The sequence below is a fragment of the Lolium rigidum genome, chromosome 3 (genome assembly GCF_022539505.1).
Source record: "Lolium rigidum isolate FL_2022 chromosome 3, APGP_CSIRO_Lrig_0.1, whole genome shotgun sequence".
NCBI classification, from domain to species: Eukaryota; Viridiplantae; Streptophyta; class Magnoliopsida; order Poales; family Poaceae; genus Lolium; species Lolium rigidum.
In genome coordinates, this window is record NC_061510.1 from 97,551,525 (window position 1) to 97,574,424 (window position 22,900).

The window sequence follows — 22,900 nt, forward strand, 5'->3', positions numbered from 1 at the left end:
TGGACTAGCATTGTCAAACATCTTGTAAGACAACATCATCTCCACCCTCTTTCTCACTTGCACTCTATTGTCAACATCTTGTAAGACAACAGCATATGCATCCTCGTTCCCACTTGCAGTGATATTCTACTTTCTAGGAATTGGCACTACCACATCTTCTCTTAACCCCTTGAGAAAATTGGTACGGACAACCAGCAAGTTCAATACTTTCTCCTCTTGCACACGTACAATCATTGCAAAGATGTGGGAGTCAAAGCCCATTTGTAATTCCTTTCCCAGTAGGCACCAGTATACGGTTGTTCTTTCTGTAACTTCATTTCCACCTTCCCTAATAAAATCCTCAATCCATAGCAATGAGACGGTATCAATACTGTAGTTGGCATAGTAGTCAAGTGTTCCACTAGCATACTACAAAGGAACCTTACATAAGATGTCCAGAGACACCAAACTCTAACATATGTCAATTTAGATGTAATTTCAAGGATCAAGATGCAATACGCGCCACTACGCGGCGCCGAAACAAGACACTTTTGAAGTCCTGACTTTTGGCACATGAACTGCGAGGAAACCATGCCTACACACTACCTGAACATACACGACAAATTTTTGCAGTCGATCATCACTAGAAACCCTACGTACAACCCTAGCGACGTGCGATGCCATGGGCGGAACAAGAACTCACCAAGGGAGAAGAGAAGCTCACCATATATACTACAAAGGATCTTCCCAGTATTCACGGCGATGCGGTAGCTCATTCATCGGCGCCGATGCCCACGTTGCCACCTCCATCCTCACCCACGTCACCGCCTCCACAACTGCAAAAATGGCAACTGCCTAGCGAAAGTTGCGAGATTCACGTTGCATAACAGGGTAAAGTAGAGATATAGAGCAGGGCATGGATCTTTTGGTAAATTTCCAATGGCAGGGACGTGTGGGAGCCTCCGAACAATTTTGTATGACTTTCGCATTTCATGGACAAGGTTTTATACCGCGAGAATACACCGAAAAAGGTTTTGTATGAAGATGCACATAGTGGAAAAGGTTTTGTCAATTACCTCTTCTTAAAATTTGCAGAGTGATTCTAGCAAATTACGTGTACAACATTATCAATTTCAAAACTAGGGTGAATCCAGCAAGGAAGAACTTGAATAAGCTGCTGATAGTTGGCACTAGAATTTAGCAAATCATGTGGCAAACATGAAGTTCACTGTTCGTGCCTTTCTCGACGCTCTTCTCACTTCTCAGCTAATAAAGCAGAGTACATGGCCATCGACCTTAATCACGGCTGTCCGAAACGAGACCAATCATACCACGAGCCAACAAAGATCGTCAGGAACAATGCCATAGTACAGAACACGATGATTAAAACCTAATTTTAATCACAGACACCCACTACATTTTTTTCTTTTTGATTCTGACCACGAAATATTCACAAGAACAATTAAAAACACACATCCACGCGAACATACAGACGAACATCGTCACACCTCCCGATCTTTCCTTACACCAAGCCCCAGCCATTTCGTCCTACTGCAACGCATCGATTATTACTCCCATCGCACCTAGTCTCGATCTTGATGTGTTCTACACGAGCGTAGAGCACTGCGAGGTCTTGGGGTCCCACATGGCCGGGAGCAGGAACCGGCGGCCAGCCACCCCGACGGCGTTGTAGCTGGCCCCGGTCGCGGCGTCCACGGACAGCTGCCCGGGGTACCCCGGGTAGGCGCCGGCGCCGAACACCCCGGTGCACGCCGTCACGGCCTCCAGCGGCGCCTCGGCGGGGCCCTGGAAGTACCCGCCGCCGTACGGGTTGGTGACGGCCCCGGCGAGCAGCGTGGCGAGGTTGATGACCACCCCGTCCATCCCCACGTCCGCGTTCGGGGCCACCAGCGGCGGCGCCTGCGGGCCGTACGTCGGCTGGTGGAACGGCCACGCGCACTCCCCCGCGCACTGCTCCGCCGAGTCGCCCACCCACACGTACGCGAACCGCCCGCGCCCGCGTGTGGCTGTGATCGCGGCGCGGCTGCTTCCTTTCGGCGGCGCGGCGGCGGATGCCGAGGCGTGGAGGCCGCAGCGGGAGAGGCAGAAGCCGTCGACGAGGACGTCGGGCGCCGTGATCACGACGGCGACCGAGCCACGGTGCGGGGCGAGGCGCGCCGCGAGGGACGCGAGGTCGGCCTCCGACAGCCGCCGGCCGAGGGAGAGCGACGGGTCGAGCACCTGGCGGCCGAGCGCGAGCCGCGCCGCGCCCGGGTGGTACCGCGCGGTGGTGGCCCACCACGACGCGACGGACGGCGCGGGGGCGGGGGAGGAGAGGGAGGCGACGAAGTCGGCCACGGTGGCGCGCTGCGCCGGGGTGAAGCGGCCGTACCAGAGCAGGTTGACGGAGTGGTTGCCGGTGAGCAGCTGGCCGTGGTGGTTGGTGAGCGTCACGGGAGCCTGGGTGACGAGGAACAGCTGCCGCGGCGTGGCCGCGCCGGTGCCGGCGACAGCCACCGCGAGGAGCAGGATGAGGAAGCTGTGGTACCAGTGGGCCATGGTTGGCAGTGAAATCCCAGTGGGAGTGTGTAGGGGCTGGGTGGCATGAAGCGGGGTGAGCGGGGTTTATATAGGAGGTTAGGACGGAGCGGGCCAGGCCATGGCCCATGCGGCGGGCCGTGGGCCGTGCGGGACTTTTGAGGACGTGTTTCGTGGAGACGTAGCATTTCTTTATGAAAAGTTCTGCGAAATTCGGGATAGTGGGCCCAGGTGCAGAGGGTAGTGGTAGGTCCTTTGTCAGTGGTAGGGCTCCTGCTTCCTTCCAACGGAAGGGACGGAGTATTTTGAATGTGCTCGTGGTGGTGAGCAGGCCTGAAATATCTCGGATTTCGTGCATGGAAAAAACCATGGAGCACGAGTGTTTTGTGTGACAATGTCAGAAACCATGTAATGTAGGAGTAGTAAATATCATTCCGTTCTGCATTTGTGTTATTATTGGTTCTGCAGTATTCATCCTTTCAATGGCCAGATAATTAATTTTTTGTACGATATTTGATCCAAGAGGTTATTGCACCACAAGTACAAGAACTTGCACTCTATGTGCATTTTCATACAAAATCTTGCAAAGTGTGTTCCACTCATACAAGAACTTGTCCTGGACGTGCATAACTCATACAATTCAATGTGGTGGCGACAAGTGGCAGTTTTCAGACATGAGAGGAGGGTTTTCATTGCAGTGTTGAAGAAATAGGATAATTGCGAACAGGTCCTCGCCCCAACTAATGACCCAACTAACACCCTGACCCTCCAGACCCACCGCACAAAATCACACGAAAAGGCACAGCGAAAAAATAGATTACGACAGAAAAAGAAAAATAGCAGAGCAAGGGCACGCAGGCATTACAACGAACACCTCGCCGCCGGCGGCCCGGCTCAGCGGAGCCAGCGGCGGAGGTCGGTGGTGGACGACGGGGAGATCGGCTCCCCGCCTACGCTCTCCGCGCACGACAAGGACGACACGGTGGAGCGCTGCTCGGAGGTGAACCGCCCCATCGCGCTCTTGAAGCTCGGGCTCCGCAGGCTCTGCGCGTACCCGCCGCCGCCGCCGTACGTGTCCAGCGGGACGGGGAACGATAGCCGCTTCTTGGCGCTTCTTGGCGCTCCCGGTCGCGGGGTTGTACGCGGTCTGCGGCCGGTCGCGCTCCGGGGTCGCGGGGTGCTGCCGCGGCGCGCTCTGGGAGCGGATGCGCGCCTTGGCCAACTCCGTGGCCGCCATGTAGTTTGGCACTACCGAGCCGGAGGACGCGTGGCACTGGGAGTGGAGGCTCCGGGTATAGCTGCACCCGCCGGTGCCGCCGCGCTCCACGGGCGGGCTCGCGGAGCGGACCTGGATCGGCGGGCGCGCCTTCCCCGGCGACAGCGTCCCCGCGGAGTGGTGATGGTGTTGCGCCCGGTGCATCGGCGAGCCGCTCCCGTGCTGCGACGGCGGCGCCTGACGCCGAGGCGTGGAGTAGGAGAAGGGGCGGCCGGTGTCGATCTCCAGCGTCTTGACCTGGTCGCGGTGGTCTGTGGACGGGTGTTCTGGCGCGGCGGCGGTGGCCGCAGTTCGGGAGCTGCTCCTGTTGGTGTCGAAGGATGCTCGTGACGCCATCCACCTCTCCACCCAGCGCGGCTTCCCGTCGACGTCCATCTCTTCCTCCAAATCTTGTGAATGAAAACACGGCAGCAACCAATCAGTAAGATCGAACATACTGTAATCTCGGCACTGCAAATGCAATCACCAAACGCATTATTACTTGATTGGAGAAGGCGTAGGAGAGCACTCTCTCACGCTTGAGAGCAGCGTCTTTCCTGGTCTGCAGCATGACCTGGATCTCCTCAATCGTCCGCGGCCAATCATCCCAGTCGTCGGCGGCGAAGCTGCTGCCGTCCCTCGACCGCTCCTGCAAACCAGCCCAATCCATCACCATCAATCAAACATTTACGGAAACACTAGATTGGTAGTACTTGAGATGCGATGTTGGTTGGTTGAGTTGCAGACGGAGACGGACCACGGAGCGTCGCTCGGCGTATTCGTGGGTGTACTTGGAGTCCCAGAAGGTGGATGTGTCGACGCTGTATGAGGACTTTCTGCTGCCGCAGGCGGCGGCGCCGGCGGCGGAGAGGGAGTCCTGCGAGAGGCGCATCCGCTGGTCGCGCACCCGCACCTGGACGCGCACCAGCGCCTGCATGCAGCGCAGCGTCATGTTGGCCTGCTTCCGCACGTTGTGGCCGCGCACCAGCGCCTGCAGCTTCACCAGCCCCTTGAGAGCGCGCAGCGCGCGCCTCGCCTCCGGTCAATAGAAAACACACAACCACCCATTAGCGGCGAACCTACTGTGGCAAGTGCGGCGCGGCCATTGCTGGTGTCCTACGTACCAGGTAGCCTCGGAAGGCGGTCTGCACAACGACGGCGGCGTAGTGCTCGCGCACGAAGCTGGATGAAGGGCGGGTGAGGCGGACCACCTGCGCCATGGCCATGGCGGCTTCGGCCGTGGCCGCGGTCCCCACGGCGAGCGCGATGGCGTGGCGCTGCTCATCCGTCACTGAAGGGCCAGGCGTGGACCTCACCGGCGCAGATTGCTGCTGCTGCTGCTCCGGCGCCGGAGGAGCCGCCGACGAAGGGGACGGGGACGAGGAACTCCTGAACAACCATCTCCTCCGCTCCCTCTTTTCCTGCGCGGCCCAAATGCCCACGATACAAAGAAAACGTCATCAATCTGTCCCCTCAAATCTCGAATTCAATAAGGACTTCTCTGCAAAAACGCTTTGACCGTGGACCAAGGACGCGTGGCAGCTCCAGACACCACTTGTACCAACGGTGCACATCCAGGATAAGTTCTTGTACCACCTGAACACGTTTTGCAAGATTTTGTATGAAAATGCACATGGAGTACAAGTTCTTGTACTTGTGGTGCAATTACCTCTTGATCCAAGTTAGTATCACAGTTTTTGGAAAAAAAATAGTACGCTCTTTGATCCAAATTATTTGTCAACAGATGTTAGTACGCTCTTTGTCTGTCTAGCTTTCTCGCAGAACAGGGCAAGCTACTTGGCTCTCATTTGTCACGTGTTTCTAAGTCAAAAAAAGAAATTGGTGTATAGATGGGGAGAGGACAGAGCACCACTGTCACAGTGTAAAGCGTGAAGTTCCAGCTCAAGCGACGCCTTAGATAAGGAATCTGTCTGCTTTGCAGAGTAGCTAGTCACGTGCATTTTGTTAGGAGTACTTGTTAGGGTTACTAATTGAACCTTTCGCGTCTTACTGATAAGGCATAGGTTAAGGGTCGTGGTCCTGCTAACATGCATGCATTTCGTTCTTGTGGATCGGGACTCATATGTTCCGTGAGCTATTTCTTTAGTTTTCTCTCAGATTTTACGAGTAATTGCTTTTCTCAGAGCATCTTCAGCCGTGTCTCCCAAAGCGTCCCCTAAAGGGATTTAGGGCCCGCCGGACAAAAAAACCGTTCCAGCCCCCCAAAGCCCATTTTTGTCCGGCGCGCCCCCATACGGTGTCCGGCGCCCCGATCCCATCCCCGTCCCACAGGGGACGCACCGGGGACGCCGTACACAACGAAAAGCGAGGCGGGGAGTAGCGGGGCCGACTCGTCAGCGGCACAATAAATTTTTAACCTAACCGTCGCCTACCTCGCGACGGAAGTTGTTGGCGGTGCGGTTCCGCGGCGACGCGGCCGACGGTGCGGTTCCCGCGGCCGACGCGGCGACGGTGCGGTTCCCGCAGCGACGCAGCGACGCGTCCCGTCGCGCCTAGCTCTGCGTGCCGGCGTTATGCGCGCCACCGCTCCTCCGCCTCCCTCCGGCCTATAAAAGGGCCGCCTCTCATCGTCCCTCTCACACACACAAACCCTAGCGCATCTCTCCGAAACCCTAGCCGCCACCATCTCAACAAGACTCGACGCTATGTCCGGTAGAGGCGGAGGCCGACCTCGCGGCCGTGGTCGTGGTCGTGGTCGTGGTCGTGGCCGCGGCAGAGCTGAACGCTCGTCGTCGCCTTCCACGCCGCCGGCTTCATCATCGTCGGAGATGGACGTGGAGCCGGACGTGCGGTTCGAGTTCGTCCTCGTCCTCAAGGGCGACCCGCGCGGCATCCAGAGGCTGCCGGACTCCTTCGCCAACTACGTCGCCGGCGGCGATCGCCCGCGCACGATGCATCCGCGGGGAGGCTGCGTGCGGCTACTACCGGTGGATCGTCGACGTGATCTACGACGCGCGCGGCAAGATGTACCTCAACATCGGGCCGGGAGAAGTTCGCGCGGCACCACGGCCTCCAAGCCGGCTTCATCCTCCTGTTCTCCTACTTCGGCGACGGGGACATGAGCGTCAAGGTCTTCGACGAGACGCGGTGCCGCCGGGACTACCACGGCGACATCACCGACGAGGAGGACGGCCGAGTGTTCTTTCTTCGCGGCGAACACGTGCACGGAGGTTTCGGATGTTCGCCTCATCGGTAGAACCAACAAGGGCACCATCCTCCCGCTGGATTTTCCGGTTTAGGTGACTGGGTGTTCCCTCGAGTGTTCTTTCTTAGCAGCGAACACAGGAAACCTTCGATGCACGGCCTAGTTAGGTTTAGTTTCTTTGCAAAATTTTATATTTGTGTCCACGACGGTTCAAACTATGTATTAGTTTGTGGAAAACCATGTGCCTAACTGTGTTTTCGTGTAAATCACGTTCCAAATTATGTATTAGTTTGTGGAAATTGAAATAAAAAAGCCAAAAAAAAGTATTTTAAATATTTGGGGGAGGCGTTTGGGGGACGCGGCTGGGGAGCGACGTCCCCCAAAGACGGCACGAACAAAACACGTCCCCCATACGCTCAATCCGGCGCGGTTTGGGGGACGCGGCTGGAGATGCTCTCAAACAACGCGTACGAGTACAAAGAATGGCGTTCCAAGGGGACAGGGATTTGGTGCACATGGTCAGCATGGGCACCAGTGCTCCATTTGGTTTTAGTTTTTTGAAATTTTCAAAATTTCACACTTTTATGTTCTTAAAACTTATGGTGTTAAATATATAGATAAATATGTACGTGAGAAGTGTATGCAAAGAAGTCCCGATAAAAATATTTTAAAATTTTGGAAAACTAAAAAAACAAATTTCTGACAAAAGGATACGCTATTGTTATACGGAGTATATATTGTTTAAAATACAAAGTATTTTTAATGGGACTTTTTGCATATACCCTACCCATATATATTTACTTATATATTTAAGGCTATAATTCATTAAGACTTAGAAATATGAGGTTTCAAAATTTTCAAAAATCTGAAAACGAAGAGAGCATTGGCGTTCATGTGTAAAGACACTTTCCGGTTTAAGGTCACTTCCGTCTCATCTCAGACATTGTTTTACTCGCAAACAGTGCTGCACACTGTACTCCAAAACTTGTTTATTGCCCTTGCAATGTAGTAGACAGATGAACTGTCCTAGCAACGTATGACTCCACCAATTGATGTATGGCTGTCTCGCAAAGGATAAACATGTGCGGAGCTAGGCATTTACGACCGACGTCACAAGTCCTCGGCCCTCATAAATCAGCATGGCCGATGGCTAGACTTGACACGGAGAGGGGTTAGATATGCGGCACTTGCCACGCGATGACCTCATCATACTGTAGGGGCCGGTGTATAATCTAAGACAGCGATTCATTCCATTTGTGTAGCTTCCGCTGTGGATATATTTAGGTTGAGTTGTTAGAGCATCTTCAGCCGTCTTCCCGACGAGACCTTCGGCAGTCATTTTTTTACATTTTGACGGTATTATTTGAGCTTTAGACGGATCTAGTTTTTAAGGCACGGGTTCAATTACTTTTCTTCCTTAATGGCTGAATTCCATTCAGCTATGAATATAGATAAGACGAGCCAGCCACGTCTCCGATTCCTCGTTTTTATCGGATTTGGCCTTTAATCCATCCGAAGAAAACAGGCCATCCCCGGCTCCCCGGGATGCGCTCGGAGATTGCGTACGAGAGAAAAGCGGGGACGGGCCCGCTCTGTCGGCGAGAGAACACACGAACCCCACCACTTTCTCGACGCAAATCCCCCCTCCCCTCTCGTTGCTCTGTCGCTGCCGGCACCACCCCTCGCCAATCCGCCGGTCGGTTGCCTGAACTTCGTCGTCCCTCTACCCAACAGCTGAACACCGGGCGTCTACCGGGGAGACGGCTGAAACTTCAGCGCTCCCAGGTCGAAACTTTCATCCAATCCAACGCTATTTAGCGCCGGATTTGCCCGTGGGGAGCGCCAGCGGCTGGAGATGCTCTTAGGCCTGTGTCCACACTGGCCTAATCCATTTGGTCCACGCTGGCTATTTTAGCCTCGCTATCCGCATACAATAATTATATTAAATTTCAATAAATCTTGAAGCGTGCAAAAAAATTAAAAAAAAATTCATTTGTTTAAAGAAATTTACATATAAAAAATAAAAAGGAAGAAAATTAAGCGATGGGTCTTTTTTTGAACAGGGGATGGTCCCATAGGGACCTAGAAGCTTTAATTGAGCGGCGGAGTAACAATTACAAGAAGGGCCAAGGGGAAAAAAGAAATTACAAACGAGCCCTGAATTTTTGCACTAAAGACCCTAAAAGATGATGAAGAAACGCCATAAGCGATGGGTCTCTGTCCATGTAAGGAAAAATGTGCTAGTGGTGAGCAAGGCGTCTAATATCTCGATCTTCGTGCATGCAAAAACCATGGAGCACACATGGAGCACGAGCATTTCACGTGACAATGCGAGACGCCATATATTGTGAATATCTTTCCGTTACTGCATATGTGATATTTTTGCTTTCTGCGCAATCTTTATTCTAACAATGGCCTGATAATTTGAATTTAGCACCCTTTTCGATCAAAATTAACTAGCATAGATTTTGAAAAAATATTGTCTGAATATGTCTAACTTTGTTGCACCTTCAACAAGGGCCAAAGTAGGTGGATAGAGATTTGGTGCATGTGTGTAATGTCCCAAGTTTAGAGACGATCGAGTGGTAGAATTTAGAAAGGGATGTGCACTGCATCGTAAAATCAGGGGAAATTTCGCGCTTTTCTAAAAACTTGCATCTTAAGAGGGGACAAGTTTCTCTCTCGACACCACTTAGGGTGAGGGTTTCGAGAGTGCGATAATCTTGAACCTAACTAAACACAACTAGGGTTTTCGAGAAGAGAGGGGGATAACATACCTCTCAACTTAAGTTGCATGATTGAATTCCAACATTGTTATGTTTGAAATTCAAATTCAAACATCAATTGAATATATTATAAGTCAAATTGAGGTAATTCACATTCATTAAATAAATAGATAATCAAGTATATAAAATAACACAACACATATGTAAAGCTCATTATGGAAAACTTGAGCTTTATTGATTATCACACAATATGTATTGTCATTTAATATCCATATGAATTATAATATTACAACACATTACAGGAATTGAATAAATGGAAAAATAGAAAATGAAAAATTACAAGATATTGTATATGGCTAAACTAGACAAGTAAATCTTCATGATTTGCTTGGACATCACTTGATTGATCTTCTTGATCATCTCCTTAAACCCTACAAAGAGAAATAACAAAGACAAAAACAAGAATTAGGCCAAGTGGTAAAACCACTTGGCAGGTTAGCAAATAAAGGATACTGTGAGGATATGATCAGGGATCAGCCGAGTTGATCCACACCAAAGCACAAGTCCCAACCTGTGAAGCATACATGCAGCTCACAGGGATAGCTGCATGCACAACAGCACACATAGACCAGGGGAGAGTCACCAAAATGACATGGTTGTGCTGTCGACCAAGGAAGCAGGGTACAAGGTGATATAAAACCTTTTCACAGCCAGAAACCTTAGCAGCTTGATGACTGTTGCGGTCAGAAACCCACCGGCGGGCAGCGACGAGCAACACCGTAGAGCCGGGAATCTCCCAGGACTGCGGCTGGCCCTGGTCCCTCCGAGCGACGGCCCGCAAAGCCTTCTGCACACACGTCCGATGCTCGATGCAAGGGCGTGCCACCTGACCTATACCCGGTCGGGAAGGTGTTGGATGATGCCTCGCTTAGTTTCCTGCATGGCATACACGTAAACGTTAAATACGAGCCTCGATCGGCTCTCGGGTTGTCCGAGTGAATCGGCTCAAAGAGCCGATCCACCCATGATGCGTACGAGGTGTACGATCAGATGGTGGTCCTGCTTGATCAAGATAAAGCTAAAGCGACCTACTACGATTTGGGGTTTTCACCGCATAATCGGAACATCCTACTCGTGATCGAGCCTCGCGGCCACGCACGGTGATCGTAAACCGACCCTAGGCAAGGCCTAAAAACCAACACGAGGTTGATCCTCGGAACATCCTGTCTAGGGCTAGCAAACTACACCCTACGCGCCGCTGGATCCTTCGACCCGTTTGTAAGGCCTAACAATGCAGATATTAAACTAATCCTTGAAGAACAAGGAGCAATCATAACGGATCGGATCTACTAGATAATGATCAAGCGGGGTGCCGCCCTTACACCCAAGATAGGCGTAAGGGCGGCTAGATGCCTAAGGGTCGCACGACGATAGCATATGATACGAAGAACAATGCTAACCCTAAAACATCTATGATAACTACGTTGCTCGCCATCAAAAAGGCTTCAGCACGAGCAACGCATGAACGACGAATAAACGTGTGCTGCCTAGATCGCATCTTGCGATCTAGGCAGCATGGTGCTTACCCGGAAGAAACCCTCGAGACGGGGGAGTTGGCGATGCGCCGAGATTGGTTTGTGGTGAACGTTGATTGTTGTTTATTTCATAAATCCTAGATACATATTTATAGTCCGGGGGACTTTCTAATTCAGGCGTGCACCTAATCGTGCACGGGTTAAACTCTAACTTCTAAACGACACGTATCCTACTGTGTTACAGATACACGGGCAAACTAGCCCAAACTTGGTATACAAGGCCGATTCATGTATTCCTTCTATGTATATTCTTCAAGCCCATCTCCAATCGCGGCCCACCTCTGAACCGGTCAAATTCTGGTGATAACACATGCCCCCCTGGTTTTGGAAATGACATTTCCAAAATCATTACGCTTTTCCTTCGTCGGGTCATGTCGTGGCGGAGCGGAAACCGCCGCGATATCCTTCATCATGATGCCTTGCCTCCTCCACTTCTCCGCGTGGCCTGACAAATTTTTTTTTTGTTGGGCACCACTTCCTCGGAAACTGCTGTGGCATTGAATCTCCACTATATCCCCTTTTATTTAACCGTTCCAAACAGTTTGCTTCTCCCTCCTCCTCTTCCTCTTCCGGTCTTTCCTATCGGTCTTCCTCCTCCCGCGAGACGCCGGAACGGGACCCACAGGAGGTCCATGCGGCCAACATCCGTCGCGCCATAGAAGCCGGGGAGGAGCCCGGCCATGACTTCTCCGTCTGGTCCGAGGACGACAAGTCCTCGACGGACGGGGAGAGCGACCTCCGCTTCCTCGCCGACGGGGAATCGGAGGAGGAGAGCGATGACGATCGCTTCTCCTGGGATGACTTCACCTCCTCCGAGGAGGCGAAGGAGGAGGAGGACGACGACAGCTCCTCCGACGAGCCGCCGGCCAAGCGCTTCTGCCCCTGGCCGGGAAACCTCAGCGACTTCAACAGCGACGACGACGACGCTGACGAGGAGGACGAGGACAACGAAGGTCTCGCCGGCGGTCGCTACGGCGGCGACGACGAGCCCGCCGGGAGTAGCGCCGACGGCGGCGACGACGGCGACGATGAGGGCGGCGACGGCCCGTAGATAGGGCCCTTAGCATAGGATCGGTAGTAGATGGGGCAATGTATCCCCTTAGTACTTCCTTTTGAGAGCAATCGGCTCTTTATGTAAGAAATCTCGTTTATCAATGAAGAAATTCCCCAACTTGATTTTGCCGATTTCCTTTATGCCAATTTAGCCGATTTCCCCTCATACTGATTTTGCCGATCGTCACCTAGCCAATGCTCAACGAACCAATGGCCACGCATCGGTCCCCCATAATCCGCTCTTCATCTCTTTGACGTCGGAGTGATCGTGAACTTGGTCAATGCTTCAATAAGCCGATGTCAACGTATCAATCCCTCACGATCTATCCTTCATCTTTTCGACCGATGACTTTGAGCTGCGGTGGACAATGAGGCGGACTAATGCCTTCAAGAGAGTCCTGGAACCGCTCGTTGAAACAACTTGTCGTTGAAGCCGAGACTTCTGCAGAACAGATATCACCTGCTCTGTTCCTTTACAGCAACCAGATAGTCCAGAGCCAACTCTCTATCGGTGATGATGGATCCCTCTTTTGCAAGAACTCGCTGCCTTTGAGAGGAATTGCGTTGCGGGACCAGCCGATGACTCTCCAATCGGCTTCTAAAAACAGAGCATCTACCAGGCCAGCTGCCCCCGAGCCTCAGTCGAGGTGAAAACGATGATGAGGACACGTATTTCGGACAAATGGACCCGGGCTCGATCATGTCCGAGAGAGCTACCATGCGAGCCAGCCGGAGCCGATCACTTTTCTTCCGTTGAAAGCCGATATTGCGGATAATCACCAACGGCTTAATGAGCAAAAGGCTGCCTTGTACGCCAAAACTCCTCTGACAGCATTGCCTTGTGCCCTGAACACGCAGCGGGTAGCTTCTGTGTCATTGTGCTAGAGTCGATGGCTATGCATCGGCTTTGTTCCTTGCATATCATGCGAAATTTTTTTTTTACGGGCCGATTTTTCTATCGGCCCCCAATATTTCACTGCACCTGTATCGCACATGTTTATCTGATTAGGTGCCCCCCGAGCCGATTCTGCCAGGTAACTGCACATGTATCGCACATGTTCATCTGATTAGGTGCCCCCCGAGCCGATTCCGCCAGGTAACTGCTGATATCGGCTCTGTGGTTAGCCAAGGCTCTATATGTGAACGTCGGCTCTGTTAGGACCAGTGTGGATTTCTTCCAGCGCATCAGCCGACGCAAACCCATTGCCCATTAGATCGACGTTGAATCCAGGCAGAATGAATGGTGAGGATAATTTTGGCCGATTGCTGGAATCGGCCTCCATGTTGCTTGCTCGATGAAGGTTTTGCAATGTTCCTCCATAGATCCTTGGGGCCGATCACATGGATCGGCATCGCCATGTTTGTCCATCGATGTTGCTTTTGTTACACGGTCAGGCCGGTGGATAAAACCAACCTAACCCCGTCCTTTGTCACGTCGATGCTTTCTCGTGGCTTCTCAAAGATGACCGGCCGTGGGCCGCGATCAAGGCCGTGCCACAGGTGCTTCGTCTAATCCTGGAGCACTAAACTCCGTTGGAAGGATGAAGACCATGTTTGTGCCAGCCGATGTCTCATCATCGGCTTTCTTTTGTCCGGGCGCCACTCTTTCCTTTGTGGCCGACCTTCTTCGTTCGGGGTTCGCTGAATTTTAGCGGCCGATCGGGCCGCGCCTTCCTCAACGTGTGCGGTATAACCTTTCGGCTTCCTCCAACCCACGTAGACGCTGAACCCTTCGTTTTTGGGAACGGCCGAGCCCATCAGGGCACCACCTTGGCCGATGATATTTGTCTTCTTCTTCATCATCGTCCTCTGGTTCCTCGAGATCTTCCACCCGAGCGGACTCAGCATGCCTGTTCCGAGGCGGGAGAGGCCCTAGACGTTCGAACACGGACACGTTAGCTGCATCCTTCTTCTTTTGTTTACATTCTGGGCAGTTGCCGATTGTAGGCAATCGGCTCATTCCTGAATCCCAACAGTGTCTGAAGAAGGGGCAGTCCCAGTGCCTATCCACATCGTCTTGCTCCCTCGACTTTTCCTTGGCGTGGTGCTCATATCTCTCCTCGTCACGATCATGCCGACGGCGTCTCCTGTCGTCCCTAGCCAGACGATCTTTTTCATCATAGTCGTTGTACCGCCGGCGTTGGTCATATTGACCCACATACTTGTTGAGGAGGTGATCAGAGAGAGGTCGCTGATATCTTACGTTCCTTACTTCTCCCTCTGTGATGTAGCGCTTGCCATCTTGACGGAGCCGATCGCGTGGAGCGGCTTCCTCTGTGTCCTTGCTATGAGAGCAGCTGCCCTCATCTCCGTCCTTACCAGAGTGGTGCCCAGGTCCTACCACGTTGATATTGCACGAGAAATCTGGCTGGCACCCTCCATGGTAAGTATACTCCACCATGTTAACGGCGGGGAAGGGGTGTGTGTCGACCTTCATGGCGTACTCGGCTGAAAATTAGCCGCCCTTGTTCTATCGCCATTTGGACTCGTTGACGCCACACCCTGCGGTCGTTGGTGGCGTGGGTGAACGTGTTATGCCATTTGCGGTATGGCTTTCCGTTCAGCTCTTGCACCGTGGGGATCTTGTGGCCTTCGGGTAACTTTAGTCGCTTCTCCTTGAGTAAGAGGTCAAAAATCTGCTCAGCTTTGGTCACGTCGAAGTCAAACCCTTTTGGAGGACCTTGTGGCTTAACCCACTTACGGGACACGGGGCTTGCCCCCGAGTCCATTCAGCCACTCGCTACCTCTTGATCTCCCGCAACACCTTCATCTTCATCTCGCCTCAACCAGGACCACCGCACGCTTGAATTTATCCCGATAAACATCCGGGTGGCGCTGTTCATATGCCGACAGCCTTCGCACCATGTGCGCCGGTGAAGAGTACTCGCTTGGGAGGCCACGTCCTTGATCGATGATGAGAGACCCACCACCGCCAACTCGATCGCTTCTTTTTCACTTACATGAACCGAATAGCATCGGTTCCTAACGGTCTCGAAGCGCCGGACGTATTCCGCCACTCGTTTCCCGCGCTTCGTCGTACTTGTGCTAGATCGGCAATACCGGCCTCGGAAGCCTCGCGAGTGATACCGTATGTGGAACTGCTCTTCCAACTGCTTCCAAGTCCGGATTGAGTTTGGTGGCAGCGATGTGTACCACCCGAAAGCCGATCCTGTGAGGGATCGTGCGAAGAACCTCACACGCAGCTCGTCCGATGCTCGAGATCGTGCCCAGCTGTGCCAAATATCGTCTCACATGCTCGATGGAGCTGGAACCATCCGATCCATTAAACTTTGTGAAATCGGGGAGCCGATATTTGGGTGGTAGCGGGATCAATTCGTACTCGTTGGGGTACGGCTTGGAATAGCCGATTGTCCTCCTTTTCGGCATCATGCCGAACTGGTCTTTCGAATTGTACAAATCGGATCCGCGGTGATGGGCTGTAGGCGTCGAACCCCGAAGATTCGCCGGGGTGGCATACTTAGCCAGCCATGCTTGCTTTTCCAGTTCCGAGCCAACTGCGGGAGCTGAGCTGCGGAGGTTTGTCGGAGTGGCGTACTTAGCTAGCCACGTACGCTTCTCAAGATACGTTCCCGACGTTCCTCCCTGTCGTTCCCGAAGTCCCCGCTTGTTGCGGCCTGGTTCGAGAGTGCCCGATTCTGCGGTCCGGCACGTATGCGCACGTGTATCCGTGGGGGATCTCCTTGGGCGCCTCATGTAAGAATTGGTAGTCACTAGGGTCACCACCAATCTTGTAGACGACGTATGCCGATGAACTCGGCACTTCCGGTGCTGCCAACGCGAACGGCAGCGGTGGACGGGACCGGAGTGGCATCTCTCCTTGGTAAGTCCCCGGAGCTGGTCCCGACGGAGAATGCGATGGCTCATGATTTCCTGGATCACACGCAGAGCGACACGCTCCAAAGTGTTCACCGAGGCTCTCGGAATGGTGGTGCGGCGAATGAGCCACCATCAAGTTGATCTCCCGACGCGGCGACACTGGTGCGTTCTTCGACGGGGAGGACAGGTCCACTCCATCGAGCGCGCCTTCAGGTGAGAACCCCTTCCACCTGATGCCATGTGAGCGGGTTACGTGAAAAGAGTCGATGAGGTCGGCTTCGAGGACTCGCTTTGATCTCGTCATGCTTCTTCTTGAGCTCCTCGGTCGGATCCTCGTACTTGACCGGAGTGCCTTCCGCCATCTCGGATGTAGATGGCGATGCGGTGGATGTCGAAGATTGTCCCACCGGGCGTGCCGGAATGTGTTGCGGTCGGAAACCCACCGGCGGGCAGCGACGGGCAACACCGTAGAGCCGGGAATCTCCCGGGACTGCGGGCTGGCCCTGGTCCCTCCGAGCGACGGCCCGCAAAGCCTTCTGCACACACGTCCGATGCCGATGCAAGGGCGTGCCACCCGACCTATACCTGGTCGGGGAAGGTGTTGGATGATGCCTTGCTTAGTTTCCTGCATGGCATACACGTAAACGTTAAATACGAGCCTCGATCGGCTCTCGGGTTGTCTCGTGAATCGGCTCAAAGAGCCGATCCACCCATGATGCGTACGAGGTGTACGATCAGATGGTGGTCCTGCTTGATCAAGATAAAGCTAAAGCGACCTACTACGATTTGGGGTTTTCACCGCATAATCGGAGCATCCTACTCGTGATCGAGCCTCGCGGCCACGCACGGTGATCGTAAACCGACCCTAGGCAAGGCCTAAAAACCAACACGAGGTTGATCCTCGGAACATCCTGTCTAGGGCTAGCAAACTACACCCTACGCGCCGCTGGATCCTTCGACCCGTTTGTAAGGCCTAACAATGCAGATATTAAACTAATCCTTGAAGAACAAGGAGCAATCATAACGGATCGGATCTACTAGATAATGATCAAGCGGGGTGCCGCCCTTACACCCAAGATAGGCGTAAGGGCGGCTAGATGCCTAAGGGTCGCACGACGATAGCATATGATACGAAGAACAATGCTAACCCTAAAACATCTATGATAACTACGTTGCTCGCCATCAAAAAGGCTTCAGCACGAGCAACGCATGAACGACGAATAAACGTGTGCTGCCTAGATCGCAAGGCAGCATGGTGCTTACCCGGAAGAAACCCTCGAGACGGGGGAGTTGGCGATGCGCCGAGATTGGTTTGTGGTGAACGTTGATTGTTGTTTATTTCATAAACCCTAGATACATATTTATAGTCCGGGGACTTTCTAATTCAGGCGTGCACCTAATCGTGCACGGGTTAAACTCTAACTTCTAAACGACACGTATCCTACTATGTTACAGATACACGGGCAAACTAGCCCAAACTTGGTATACAAGGCCGATTCATGTATTCCTTCTATGTATATTCTTCAAGCCCATCTCCAATCGCGGCCCACCTCTGAACCGGTCAAATTCTGGTGATAACAATGACCCACAAATATAGGGGGTGTATCGTATCACTTTCGATAAATAAGAGTGTCGAACCCAACGAGGAGAAGAAAGTGTTGACAAGAAGTTTTGATGAAGGATTCACTGTAAATGCTCACAGACAAGTTTTCAGGGGGTTTTGATATAGCGGATAAATAAAATACAAGTAAGTAAAATGCGGGAATAATAATTGCAGCAAGTGGCCCAATCTTTTTTAGCACAAAGGACAAGCCGGTTTGTTTACTTATGATGACCAAACGTTCTTGAGGACACACGGGAATTTAGTCTAGTGCTTTCGCTTCATATAGTTGATTAATCTTCATTGTTTGATAAGTGTTGTGTGGGTGAACCTATGCTAATGCACCGCCCTGCCTAGGACTAATACATACTTGTGATTAAACCCCTTGCAAGCATCCGCAAATACAAGAAAGTAATTAAGATAAATCTAACCACAGCCTTAAACTCTGAGATCCTGCTATCACTCATGCATCGATATACCAACGGGGTTCGAGTTGATGTCACTCCGGCAACCCCACAATTAGCAAACGAATACAAGATGCATTCCCCTAGGCCCATAAAGGTGAAGTATCATGTAGTCGACGTTCACATGACACCACTAGAAGAATAACACCACAACTTAAATATCAAACCATTAAATATTACTCAACATAGTTCACTACTAACATTTAGACTTCACCCATGTCCTCAAGAACTAAACGAACTACTCACAAGACATCATATGGAACATGATCGGAGGTGATATGATGATGAATAACAATCTGAACATAAACCTTGGTTCAATGGTTTCACTCAATAGCATCAATAACAAGGAGTAATCAATACCGGGAGAGTTTCCCCTATGAAATAATCAAGATTCAACCCTAGATGTTACAGCGAAGACGAGGTGCAGCGGTGGAGATGACGGTGTCGGTGGTGGAGATGATGATGATGATGATCCCAATGAAGTCCAGCTCGATGACGGTGACGATGGTGACGATTTCCCCCTCCGGGAGGGAATTTCCCCGGCGGATTTCAGCCTGCTCGGGAGAGCTCTTTTCTCTCGCGGTGTTTTCCGCCCCGCAGAGGCGGCTGTGTCTATTCTCGATCGTCTCCTGCACCTTAGGGTTTCGGGTAGATGAAGTACGTGAAAGAGCGATGGCCGAGGGGGGTCGTGGGCCCCCTCCCCACGTGGCGGCGCGCCTGGCCTGGTGGCCGCGCCGGCCTATGGGGAGGGCCCATGGTGGCCCTCCTCGGCCTCCCCTTTTGGCTGGCTCCGTCTTCTGGAAAAATAAGAGCTTCGGTGTATTTTCCATCAATTGTTGATCTTCAGAAATATTATATCCTGACGGTGCTTTTTCCAGCAGAATCCTGACTCCGGTGAGTAATTCTCCAATAATCATGAAACATGCAAAATAGGTGAAATAACATAAGTATCATCTCTAAATATGAAATATATCAATGAATAACAGTAAATTATGATATAAAATAGTGATGCAAAATGGACGTATCAACTCCCCCCAAGCTTAGACCTCGCTTGTCCCCAAGCGAGACTGAACTTAGTAAACAAGACCACATGTTTATGGAGTGAAGAGTCGATAAATAAAATACGGACAAGAAGCATCACATTTATTAATTCACACAAGACATTCTAGTAAACAACTTCCTCATATAACTCAACTTGAGACAAGTAAAGGGAAATCACAAATAAAGGTGCATAGGAAATCATAATTGGTGATGGCAAACTTTGTTCTTGGTCAAAGAACAATTAGCAGATTGTACTTATCTTTCGAGTAGAGCCTTTATATTAGAGCTTATATGGTAGAACTTATGTGCTCAATCATAACAATCTCCTCATAATCATTGATAACCTTCAAAGTCATATTCATTCAGATAAAATTTGTACTAAACAAGGAAGAATAAAAGACATGATTAAATAGATCACAATATAAATGGTTGGATCACAACAACTCAATTGCTTGCTTGAGACAGAGGGAAATAGGTTTACTGACTCAACATAAAAGTAAAAGATAGGCCCTTCGCAGAGGGAAGCAGGGATTAAATCATGTGCTAGAGCTTTTTAAGTTTTGAAATCATATAGAGAGCATAAAAGTAGAGTTTTGAGAGGTGTTTGTTGTTGTCAACAAATGGTAGTGGGTACTCTAACCCCCTTGCCAAACATAATTCCAAAGAGCGGCTCCCATGAAGGACGTTATCTCTACCAGCAAGGTAGATCATCCCTCTTCTCTTTTGTTTACACATGTATTTTAGTTTTATTTAGGGATGGCACTCCTCCCAACCTTTGCTTTCACAAGCCATTGCTAACCGAATCCTCGGATGCTTTCCAACATTTCACATACCATGGAGGAGTGTCTATTTGCAGAATTAAGTTGCTGACTGATGAATCAGGGCAAAACATGTGAAGAGGATTATTAATGAAAGTTAATTAATTGGAGATGGGAACCCCATTGCCAGCTCTTTTTTGCAAAATTATTGGATAAGAGGATGTGCCACTGGTCCATTGGTGAAAGTCTGCCCAACAAGATTGAAAGATAAAACACCACATACTTCCTCATGAACTATAAAACATTGGCACAAATAAGGAGTAATAAAGTTTTGAATTGTTTAAAGGTAGCACATGAAGTATTTACTTGGAATGGCAGAGAAATACCACATAGTAGGTAGTTATGGTGGACACAAATGGCATGGGTTTGGTTTAAGGTTTTGGATGCACGAGAAGCATTCCCTCTCAGTACAGGTCTTTGGCTAGCAAGGTTTTTTAGCAAGCATAAGAGTTGAGGGAGACAAACAAATATACATGTGATAGAAACAGTCATGCATCTTCCTTGTAAGCACAAATAATTTTAACTTTAGAATACTAAGCTTATTAGCTAACAAGAAAGAAAGATAATGAAATAATATATCTACATGTATTTCCATCTTTTCTACTTAAACCTCAAAGTATTGTTGTTGTTGACCAATGCTAAGTTTGCCAAAACCAAATAGATTTACTTGATGCTCCCAAAGTGATACCAATACTAACAACAAGATTAATCATATAACAGAAATTGCAAACTAAAATAAGGTGTGCAAAATGTAGATGATAAAACTTCTCATTAATATTCCATAATGATAACTCACACCAAGGGATACATAGATAACCAACTAAAAGAGAGATACTTCCACACTACAACTATCTTATATGATAACTTCCCTACTCATGATATGACACTGCTTGACAGTAAAAAGGTAAAAGATAGTGATGATGTGATACCGCGGCACTCCCCCAAGCTTGGAACAAACCAAGGGGGTGCCAATACCAATGATGAATTACTCCTTCGGTGGTGATGTCGAATTCTTGATAAGCTTCTTAACAAGCTCCTTTATCTCATCAATCTCGTAAGTGAGGTTGTGGATCATCTCCGAGTTGTGCTCGGCGCGGTTAAGAAGTATGTCAGATGGTGAATCCCAACTTTTAGAGTTGTTTCCCCACTCCTCAGCTTCAGGTTTCATCCTTCCCGCAGTGTTAGAACGATCCATATCCCAACTACTAGGCAATACTGCCTTGGGAATCCTTTCAATTTGACTATTATGAATTAGAGTGCGGAAGGGGTTGTCGATGCCTGGAGGAGATGTCTTTGGAGCTAAGAAGCGACGTGGGACTTTTCCTCTGGTGCTAATTCGTGCGCTTCTCTTGGGGTTGAACGGATTTGCCACCACCCCGATGCTTGCGACGGTGGCACGCGGGTATACTCGCGGGTCTTCCTCCACTTCTCCTTCATCTTCACTCTCGACTTCTTCTTTCAACTCGGGATCTTGAATATCTTCCTCAAAAGGCCCCTTGCCCTTGTTGTTAGAGACCATGGTGCTTCTAGATCAAAAACAGATCCTGGCAGAAAACAGCTCGAAACAAAACACGACGAGAAAACGATATACGGACCTCGGGGGATCCGGGGGATTATATAGCAAAAAAAATCACGAAAAAAGGAAAGTACCAGGTCGAACCAGAGTGGAAAAGGGACTCCGAGGAGCCGTCCCCATAGGGCGGCGCGGCCAGGGTGGGGCCCGCGCCACCACGTGGGAACGCGCCCTCGTGCGTCTCTTCCGCTCCGATTCGATCTCGTAATTTTTCATATTTTCTAAAAATAGCAAAAACATTGTTCGGAAAATTAAACGCGGACTTTTTATTACCGAAACTATTACCTATTCGAAGGCGAACTCTGCAGAACTATCAATTTGATCTTTGATGAAAGTTTCCGGAGTCACCACTCGAATAACATCAACATCTTCATTATAAGAATCTCCAGAAATATAATGCTTGAGTCTTTGTCCATTCACCACTTGTGTGGCATCACCTTTCAGAGAACAAATTTTTATTGCCCCTGAACGATACACCTCCACGATGGCATATGGTCCTTCCCATTTTGAGAGTAATTTCCCTGCAAAAAGTCTGAGACGAGACCGATACAATAGGACTTTATCTCCAACATTAAATTCTCTTGTAATAATTCTTCTATCATGCCATTTCTTAACCTTCTCCTTAAAAAGTTTAGCATTTTCATAAGCTTCACTTCTCCACTCATCTAGAGAACTCAATTGTAGCAACCTTTTCTTACCGGCAAGTTTAGGATCTTTATTAAGTTCTCTTACAGCCCAATAAGCTTTGTGCTCTAGTTCTAAACTGTAAATGACAAGCTTTTCCATAAACCATTTTATAAGGAGACATACCCATAGGATTTTTATAAGCAGTTCTATAAGCCCACAACGCTTCCTTCAACTTACTAGCCCAATTTTTCCTATATTTATTAACAGTCTTTTGCAAGATAGATTTAATTTCTCTATTTGATAATTCTACCTGCCCACTAGTTTGAGGATGATAAGCGGAAGCAATCCTATGATTAATACCATATTTAGCAAGAGTTGTTCTAAAACCACCATGAATAAAATGAGAACCTCCATCAGTCATAAGATATCTAGGTACTCCAAACCTAGGAAAAATAACATCTAAAAGCATTCTTAAAGAGGTCTCACCATCAACACTTTTTGTGGGTATGGCTTCCACCCATTTAGTAACATAATCAATGGCAACAAGTATATGAGTGTTACTTTCTGAAGAAGGGAAAGGACCCATGAAGTCAAATCCCCAACAATCAAATGGTTCAATAACAAGAGT

General features: G+C 50.1%; 1 protein-coding gene and 1 pseudogene across 1 annotated transcript; both read right to left on the reverse strand.

Annotated features, from left to right (window-relative positions):
- Nucleotides 1-1,329: 1,329 nt before the first annotated feature.
- On the reverse strand, nucleotides 1,330-2,538 carry LOC124695232 (protein EXORDIUM-like 2). Its single transcript, XM_047228106.1, has one exon. The coding sequence runs from the start codon at nucleotides 2,536-2,538 to the stop codon at nucleotides 1,585-1,587; it is 954 nt and encodes a 317-aa protein (XP_047084062.1). The 3' UTR covers nucleotides 1,330-1,584.
- Nucleotides 2,539-3,309: 771 nt separating this feature from the next.
- LOC124695234 overlaps nucleotides 3,310-22,900 on the reverse strand; it is a 28,395-nt pseudogene continuing 8,804 nt past the window's right edge.

Excerpts from the sequence above, each read along its gene's own strand:
- LOC124695232 (XM_047228106.1), bottom strand. The coding sequence starts at position 2,538 with ATGGCCCACTGGTACCACAGCTTCCTCATCCTGCTCCTCGCGGTGGCT.